This window comes from Gastrolobium bilobum, unplaced genomic scaffold, assembly GCF_033153095.1.
Source record: "Gastrolobium bilobum isolate Gb01-03AN ecotype WA unplaced genomic scaffold, APGP_CSIRO_Gbil_v1 utg178792, whole genome shotgun sequence".
Classification (NCBI taxonomy): domain Eukaryota; kingdom Viridiplantae; phylum Streptophyta; class Magnoliopsida; order Fabales; family Fabaceae; genus Gastrolobium; species Gastrolobium bilobum.
This window is the reverse complement of record NW_026895796.1, coordinates 8,488-18,244: the sequence shown is the minus strand read 5'-3', so window position 1 is coordinate 18,244 and position 9,757 is coordinate 8,488. Positions and strand designations below refer to the sequence as shown.

General features: G+C 36.5%; 1 protein-coding gene across 1 annotated transcript; it reads right to left on the bottom strand.

Annotated features, from left to right (window-relative positions):
- Positions 1-5,505: 5,505 nt before the first annotated feature.
- Positions 5,506-6,727, bottom strand: LOC133296066 (isoflavone-7-O-methyltransferase 9-like). Its single transcript, XM_061495020.1, has 2 exons — positions 5,963-6,727; positions 5,506-5,802 (listed from the first exon to the last, which is right to left on the bottom strand). Exons 1-2 carry the CDS (start codon positions 6,725-6,727, stop codon positions 5,506-5,508), a joined length of 1,062 nt encoding a protein of 353 aa, XP_061351004.1.
- Positions 6,728-9,757: the final 3,030 nt, after the last annotated feature.

The window sequence follows — 9,757 nt, the reverse complement described above, 5'->3', positions numbered from 1 at the left end:
AACATCTTTACATAGCACGGATGTATAACACTCCTCTCCAGTAGCAGTAACCACTTTCATTGGAGGGCGAATGTCGTACATTTGCAGATTTAGCCCAACGGCCATAAAATCAGACATACAGGAGTGTGTAGCTCCTGAATCAAACAACACTTCAACATCCATATAATCAATATAAATTGTACCTTTCACTAGATTCGGAGCCTTCTCCGATTGTTGACGGTCCATGGTATATACTCTACCAACCGTCTGAGACTCTAGCATAGGTGGAACAACAAAGACAGGAACAGCAGTAGCTTGAACTGCCATAGTCCTCACTTCGTTCTGAGGACACTGCCTGGAATAGTGACCGGATCTTCCACATTTAAAACAGATCACTTCACCGGTAGCACATGGACCTCTATGCTTCTTGCCACATCCCTTGCACTTGGGAGGAGGTCCTCTATCAACAAAATTCTTCTGAGTCCCTTGCTTTTTGAACAAGTCAAAAGGCCTATTCACATTTAGCTTCTTGCCTTGCGTCTTTTTATTCTTCCAATAACCTGAGCCCGTTGCTTTATTGGAACTAGGTGTCTGGGCCTCAGAAGGCTTCTTGGTTTGGGACACCTTGTACACTTCTTCTACCTTCCTGCACTGATTCACAAATCGACTGAACTCTCGGATGTCACAATTTGACATCTTCCGAGACATCTTCTCATTAAGACCCCATTGGAACTTGGAGGTCATTTCAGCCGGAGTGGGTAAGGCTCGCCCATAGTTGGCGTATTTGTCCAACTCATTGAATTTTGCAAAGTATTGGTCAATAAACATCGACCCTTTCTTTAGGTCATTGTACTCATTCTGCTTATGTTCCCTAGCCTCTCTAGGAAAATAGTTATCCAAGAACAATGTCTCAAACAACCGCCAGGTGATTTCCCGGCCTTCAGCTTCTAATGGCTGCACGGTATTGGTCCACCAATCTTCCGCTTCCTCTTCCAGCATATAAACATAGTAGGCCAACTTCATTGCATCAGGGCATCTCATCACCCTGAAGATTTTCTCCATCGCTTGGAGCCATTTCGCAGCCGCCATTGGCTTATAACCTCCCTTAAAAGAAGGAGGTTTGTGTTTTCGGAAAGCCATCAATCTTCTTTCCTCCACTTCATGGTCACCGACATTCTCAACTCGAGGTTGACGAACCTCGGTGTGATGACTACGACTTCCAGAATGGTGACTACCCTCACCTTCATTGTTACCCACTACACCCTCTTCCTGTGAAGGAGGTGGAGAAGGCGTAGCAGTGTGAGGAAGAGGAGTGGGTTGCCAGTTCACGGGCCTAGGACCCCTCAACGTCCTCAACTCGGTCATCATTGCGGCCATGACAGTCCGCGAGTCTTCATTTGTTTTAATTAGATTCTCATTGGCCTGCCTGCTAGCAGCAAACTCTCTCTGAACGGCTGCAAGAGCTTCAGCCACGGGATCAGGCTGTACGCCCGTTGCCCCACGGCCACTTCTAGGCCTCACAAGAGCAGCCAAAACAGGTTCTGGCTGAGCATTGGTGTTTGATGGTCCGGGGTTGTTTCGGTGCCTCGTCATGTCACTACACATGTTACACAAAGAAGTGAGTTGATCAGACCCACACTTAGTGATCACAAATGCAATAATCATAAAGAGTACTAAAACAACTATAAAGCATCAAACACTAAGCATACTCAGCAATAGCTAACAGTTATTCCCTACGAAACTGCTCTGATACCATAAAATGTAACACCCCGTTCTAGAACCGGTTTGTTAACATCGCATTATGATATTAAGCGCAGTTACAATCACATGGGTTCAATTAAAATTCGGATAAATTTTTCATTTTAAAACATACCGAACTTATAATACCCAATTCCGTGATTCTAACCATATTACCTTCGGAATCAGATAAATTAAGCTTAACATCATGATCTTATTCCATTTTTAAACCATTAATTTACTTCCTATTTATTTCACAACTTTTACTATATTGTAGATCTCTTCATTAGCTACGCGTGGCTTCAAACCGCGCTCAAATCGGAGCACTGTAGCCCAAGTTATGACAATCGGAAGCAACACAAGAGAGTGTTGGTCACAGGCCCCGCGCGCTTTAGCGCGCTACCGGGCGCTCAAACGCGCGTTATCGGGCGCTAAAGCCTCCATCTGGGCGCTTAAGCGCATGGAGGCAGGAAGCATGAGGTATTTCAGTGTAGATGGGCGCTTAAGCGCGCATCAGGGCGCTCAAGCGCGCTATCCTGGGCGCTTAAGCCCCCACTTTGGGCGCTCCAGCGCGAGGAGGCCGAATGCATTGGCACTCACAGGGGCAGCAGGGCGCTTGAGCGCGCTCCTGGGCGCTTAGGCGCGCTGCCAGGGAATTTCAATTCCCACATTTTTCAAGTTCAAGTCTAGGGGAAGATGCATCCCCATTCCAAACCCCAATTGTCCATGCCCCAAAACTAAATCTTAGCACTCATCCAACCTCTCCTCATGAGATTTAGCTAGAATTTGGGCAGCATAACCTTTGTTTTCTCATCGTTTCCCAATTTAAACAAAAGGTACCTAATTGATTCTCAGCCCAACCAATTCAATAACTCAATACATAACAATCATGCATATATTGAATTTCAAGTAGGCATCATTTACAGTACATATCCATTACAAATCATGGAACTTAGCTTACAAAACACTATGATCATTCCCTTGGCTCCCATCAACAAAAAAGATGACCAAAGGCATGAGCATAGGCAAGTCCATTCCAATATACAAATCATACATCTATCAATTGTCTATGAATTACAATCCTATACATGCGAGCTACAAAACAACATGTATGATATCAAAATACTGGATCCTCATGCATCAATACTAATCCAAGTATGGCCACTTGCCACTGGTGGCTCCTGCAGCATCCTTACCTGAAAGGGGGTCCCCACAACACGGGGTGAGAAATACGAATATATCCAGTAAACCAGGGGTCCTTGGAGCATCTCTCCACCCCACAGTTCCATATCAGTGTAATAGCAATAACAATAATAATGCAGTAAATACATATCTATGCAAAGTGCAATAACATCTCCAGGAGAAATCCCTCGAGCTCTCAAGCTGTCCTAAGGAAACTCATATGCAAATAGTCCTACTGGCTAGCTAACTACGAAGTATGATTTACGCATCGTCATGCCACATACCAACATAGGGAAACACCATCCTATGCCACACCAAATGCATACACATACGTATAACAAAGCATTACACTATTTTATTGCATTTATATACACTATAATCACCACTACCCTTTTCAGGGCTTGGTGGAACAATCAAGGGAATTACACCCAAGGTCCGAAAGCTTACCTCAAAGCTTCAGCAACCTTAGTTCACCACCAATGTCAACAATACTCTACTCCAAAACCAACACCTACACATGGTGTAATGCAATCAACACATTGCATCCAAGAGTATTTCACAATCAACCATCAACTACTCAATTCAAAACACAACACAAGTATGAGCTTACCAATTCCAATGAGCTACTCAAGCTCCATAGCTTGCTCAAGCGGTTGACCAGTCACGGTCGGTCCTAATGTCTCAATCCTAGACATCATTAGGACACAATCATCAATCAACCAAGCCATACCATTTATCAACAATGCAAGAAATCCAATATCTAAGTGTCATATTCTTGCCATTTTTCAAATATAATCATTTAGCTATCTAAGCTCATTTTCACCGATTAAATGACATTCTTAGCATTTTCCATAACATGCTCTAAGCTCCATTCTTCCTAGAACATAGCTAATTTGAACAACATTTCATCAAAACCCCAATTCACTATTCATTGAACCCTAACTCATGCAATTTTCCATGAAAATAAGGTTCAAGGGGTAGAATCTTACCACCAATGGTTGCACAACCAAGCAAGGAACGTTCCTCAAGCTCCCATGGAGGTTGAAGCCCTCAAAACCCCAATTTTCACCAAAAGGCCGAATTTTTGAGAGCCAAAATCTCTCTCCACAAAGCTCCTCACTCAAAACTAAGCTTGGATTATGAAAGAGGGGAAGATTTAGAGTGGTTTAGGCTTTTGAATCACTCCAAATGGTTGAGATTTGCAATCTCTAGGTTTTCCCTCCTTCTTCCTCTCTTCTCCCTCTCTTCTCTTCTCCTCCTTTCTGTTTGCTGTCGACGGGCAATGGGGGGAATGAGTTCTCTTTTTGCTTCTTATCACTTAACATAAGTTAAGTGGTAACATGTGGGTATTGGTTCGTCTATCTATTCAACTCCATTAATTACCAAACTTTACCCAAAAGTCTGGAATGTTATTCTAGGAATATCTATAATTTTATTTTTATATTTTGGGCACTTTCGCCAGTACCCATTTATACCCCTTAATTTTCACTGAGTACACTTTTTAACTCCAAAGTGACTCAGATTCATTTCATTAAGCCTTATACTTAATTTTACTCACTAAAACATGTTTAATCATTTAATTACATGTAATTTGCTAATTAATTAGGTTATGGCTATTATAGATTATATCTCAACCGCCTCTAATTTACATTTGGAGGCGGTTTCACGTCAACCGCCTCGAATCAATTAAATCGCCGGAAGTACCGCATCTAATTAACATTCTTGTTGGAGATAGTTATCTTTTAGTATAGACACATGATGTGGTAGGGTCCATTATCTATTAAAAAAAGAAAAAAAGAAAAATAGTGGCATAATTTTTTTGTGAGAATAACATCATATAATTATCTTATATAAAATGAGATAAAGATTTCCCAATATTATTATAGCGAACATGCAAACTCATAGGTTCAACGAGAATGTTAGATAACAATAGTCCTTTGTTGCAAACTTAGGCCAAGCTCACTTACACCAGACAAGCCCATCAGCAATAAGGCCACAAAAACAATTCAAAGAGACATTCAAGGGATTAGTGCGTCAGTCCATGCGCCCAACGCATATTCACAGAAACTTAATCGTATGCAAAATATTTGGTTTTTGATTCGTCAAATAGAGCCCGTTGCTACGTTATTTATCATAAACCTTTGAATTTAAATAACGTGGTGGGAAATGTAAATATTTATTTATTAGTTGTGCTTTTATAATTTTATTTTTACTGTAACTATAATCTTACCAGATGCATGATGCTAATTAAGTAATTACGCAAATCAGAAAAAGAGCATCTATATTTTTTTATCGCGTTTCATGTATGATAAACACATCCAATTAACAAGAAACAAGAGTTGGATTTAGGTTTTATTAGGATACAGGACCTAAATACAAGCTAGTCTCACAAAGCTATATATAAGAACCGAAGCTATAGTTGACCAATCATCATCTATCCACTTCATATTAGCTATGAAGCTTTATTTTATGATTTATAAAAATAAATCCAACAACTTCTACCTAAATTTCACTCCAAGCCTAACACTTGAGTCAAAACTCAAGCGGATAGTTAATTTATTTAATGCAATACAAGTGAAAATATTTTTAGAAAATTACATCAAAGGTTTAGGGATAAAGTTCAACAAGAGACCTAAAACCAAACATAGGGAATATCTTGTAATGTCCGAAGCCTGCTTTGACAAAGATTTGCTTCCAATCGTTTTCATCTCTCTCTTTTCCATTATGCAAAGTCATCATTGCAATGTCAAAGAGTACCTTTACTTCTGTCATTTCATGCTCATCTTGTTTTTCATTTATCACAGTATCTATGATTATCACTTTTCCTCCTTTGCCTGAAATAGCTTCTTTACAATTTCTAAGTATCATTATGCAATCATCATCATTCCAGTCATGTAAAACCCACTGCAAGAGTGAAAAACAAGTTAAGGATTAGAAAGACTCTCAACCACTTCTGTTAATGGTTAACTATATTAAATAAATGTACCGAATAATGTCACAAACTCAAATAATTAATAAATATGCGTATTTGTAGTAAGTTTAGAGAAAACAAGTCATCGCATACCTTGAGTAAGACTGCATCAGCATGAGGGATAGATTCAAACATGTTCCCACCAACATAACTCAAATTATTATTTCCAGATAAGTCTGCTACAACTTGTGGAAGATCCATCACCGTGCATTTTAAATTAGGAAATGCCTTACAAATAATCTTAGCTGTGTTTCCAGTTCCACCACCAACATCAACTAGAGAATCCAAGCCCTCAAAAACTGATTCGCAATCATTCAAAGCCAACCTTACCATACGAGAATCACTCTCCATGGCCTCATTGAAGTTCTCCATATCCGTGGTATTTTGATGAATAAAATCCCAAAAGGCTCCAGGACCTGATGCGGTCTCAAAGATTGTGGGGTCCTCACCAGAAGTCCATTTACCCAACTGATGGAATAAATCAACGATAGTTGGGTGGTTTATCAAATGAACCATTGAAGACAAACAATAGTCAGTGCCTTTGACAAGGAGTTGTGATGAAGGAGTAAGAGCATACGCTTCTTTGGTGTCATCGGTTTTGATGATTGCAAAGAAGTCATTGTGTGACAATAAACGCATGAGACGTTGGACACAAGTAGCTTTAGAATGAGGAACATGAAGAGATGAAACAAGGTCGTGAAGAGTAATGGGTTGACCATGATTGTGAATGATATCAGGTATGCCAAGGTTAACGGCCCACTTGATACACATGGGACTAATGATGTTAAACATGTGTTTGTACAAGTGAGCTTGAGCTTGAAAGAGTTCACTTGCTTTGAAGTCTTTCATGGAAGCCATGAGAATGATATCGAATGCTGAATGTGTTGTGTGTTTATGTTCAGAACTTGTCACTTGCTCTGTTGCTCTGAATTCAACTTGCTCTGCTTCTGCTTTATATACTATTTGATCGGCATCTCCCACATGTTGCTGAATTAATAAAATATATATGTCGTGTTCTGACCTATTTCATTAGTGTTAGGTCCGTCACCACCTTTCTTAATGGTGCTTTCTTTTATTTTGATAGTGGGGCCGCTGAATGATGGGCGTTACAATGATCTTGGATGGTTTTTATTTATTCAGAGAATGTGTACTAGTTTATCCTTCTTGGGTCCTCATCATTTCTTTCAATGGTGGCTATAAACTGAAGAATGGATGCTCTCTCTTGTCCTGGATTTTTATTTTTATTTTTATTTTTCTGTAGCTCCTCCTATGAGGCAGCTCCATCAATAAACATTCTTTCAATCATCATGGAGATTTCGTATTGAAAAGTATTACTGTGCTGCCATGTGTAACTTCCCATAAACTGGGTTTTAACATCCCGTTGTCTTTCTTCTAAGTGTCTTCATGGTTTTGTGCTTTTGTTGGTCAAATTTCGGGCTGAAATAATAAAACTCTAGTTTTACCATGTGTATTAATTGTCTCAAACTGTGGGAAGAATCCAAATTTTTGTATTAGAGAGGTTGATTTTTATGGTAACAATGCTATAGCAAAGAAATACGTTAATAAAAAATTTTCGCCCATTCAAATCCTTAAATCCAAAAATTTCGCCCAAGTCAATAATCAGGTCTGATTTCATAACATTGCTATTTGCTTCTTAGTTTTACCATTTGAGCATGTTGTTAGTCCATAACACTCACTATTTGTGATGAATTTATATGTCAAACTATTTTTTAGGTGACCTTAATTTTTATATACAATTATTTATTTTTTATTAACTTTTGTACATCACATGAATGATATTTTTTTAATATACTAATTTTATTACTTCATTATAAGTGGTATCATTTATTGATATCCAATTAATTTAGATGTATAGTAGAAAATTCGTTAGACAAGCATGATTTTAAAAACTTGCAGTCATCATATTTCCAATCCAAATTGCACATTTCGTATTTGGCCTTTTTGATTATGATATGATTGTTTTGAATTTTAATTTGAAAAATAATATTGGTATCTTATTTTTTTTAAATGATAAAATAAAAAAACACGTTACAACATTTTTTTAATCTTTTATTAAAATAAAAAATATTATAAATACCAAAATGTGCAACTATATTGGGCTTTTGACCCATCTAGCTTAATGCATCCAAACATTTCATGAATAGGGTGGTTGGAAAAATATTTCTCATTTTCTTTTTTTATAAAATATATAATCCGTACACTCACCCACTTTCAATATTATATAATTAAAATTATTAGTTAAAATATTATTATAATAATTAAGTATTATATTAATAATTAGGTAATCATTAATAGAAATTTTAATAAATTAATTGGCTATAACTGATTTTTAAATAAATGATACTTAATGATTTTGAAAATAATTCTATAATTATTTTACAATTTAATGTTAGCCCTTTTTGTTATTGTGGATTTCAATTATGATTGTTCACTTATTCCATATAATGGTTAAAAAAATGAATCACAAAAAAATGCTACATGGAATTTGTTATCAATAAATTTATTTTATATGATTATAATAAATTAATAAATTTGCACAATATTTTTATTAATGAATTTACGCAACTCAAATTCCGTAACAGGTCTAAAAATTAATAAGAAGCGATAAAGATTAAAGTAGCTGACCATTTGGCGAAGATGGCTACGCAACTTGGGGAGTCTATTCATGTTTTCAATGCTCCCCTGCAAATTGTGTCTCTCTGCTTCATGATGATATGGTTGGCGTGGCAACTAATGAATGCAAGTCACCAAGATCAATGCAATGACAAGCCCGGAAAATAATGAGGCTGCGCTAAGAAAACGAGTAGAAAGAGGAAAGAAGTAAAGCCCAACACGCAAAAGCCCTTCAGACTGTGTGTGAAACGAATATACAATAAAACAGAACCCAGTGAAACACCGAAAGGCCCAATATGTAAAAAAAGAAGAACCAAGTGAAAGACGGAAAGGCTTGGCAAAAGTCATATAGAAATAAAAATGATAATTGACATTAGAATATGAAAGAGAATGAAGTAGGTTGAAATCATCAAATTATAAGTAATGTTGTTTCTGTCATTCATTATATTTCATATAATTATTATTTTGTTTTACAAAGTTTTTTTTTTAAAAAAAAAAATTAGGTGGAGTTAGACACCCATATTCCACTTGGGTCAGGGTAAATTTTTCAATCTATTTGAAGATGTTTGAGAGAAATTACAAATCACCTACCAACAAGATTCTTATATCGGTTAGCGGGATTCGCAAATCACTGTCAATTCAATTCACACAATTAAATGTATAAAAGTATGAAATGTCAACGGAATTTATTTTACTTAATAAAAAAATTAATTATGACTAATTATTCCTAGGTGTAAACGCAATATGTTTGGATTTTCAGTCCTTTTGTTTATAGTAAAATACAATTTTTTACCTTATAAACCGGTTCTACAAGGTCTAGTTTATGGAGGTTTTTTTTTTATAAACCACATGTATGTGAGACAATCCTGTTTGAGTTTGAAACACAATATTATGATGAGGTTAGCTTTAAAAAAAAATATTTGCATTCATAAGAACTTGGATCTAAAATCTTGCTTAAGCAAAATTAAGCAAGCACTATTATAATCACATTTTAGTGGGTTTAGTTTTTTTGTCTATGTTGCTTTTTGTTTAATATTCCATCCTGTTTCCAGAAACTATATTTTTTAATATACTATTACATAAAATTTCCATTAATAATTAATTCACTAGATTAAAAATAATAAATATGAAGAAAAAAATCATTATTTTTTTTAATAAAGAGATATTAGCCAACAGATTGCATTGCGTAATACATTTGATTCGTCGGTATCATTTTTTATTCAAATTAAAAGAAAAAATAGCAATAAATGGATG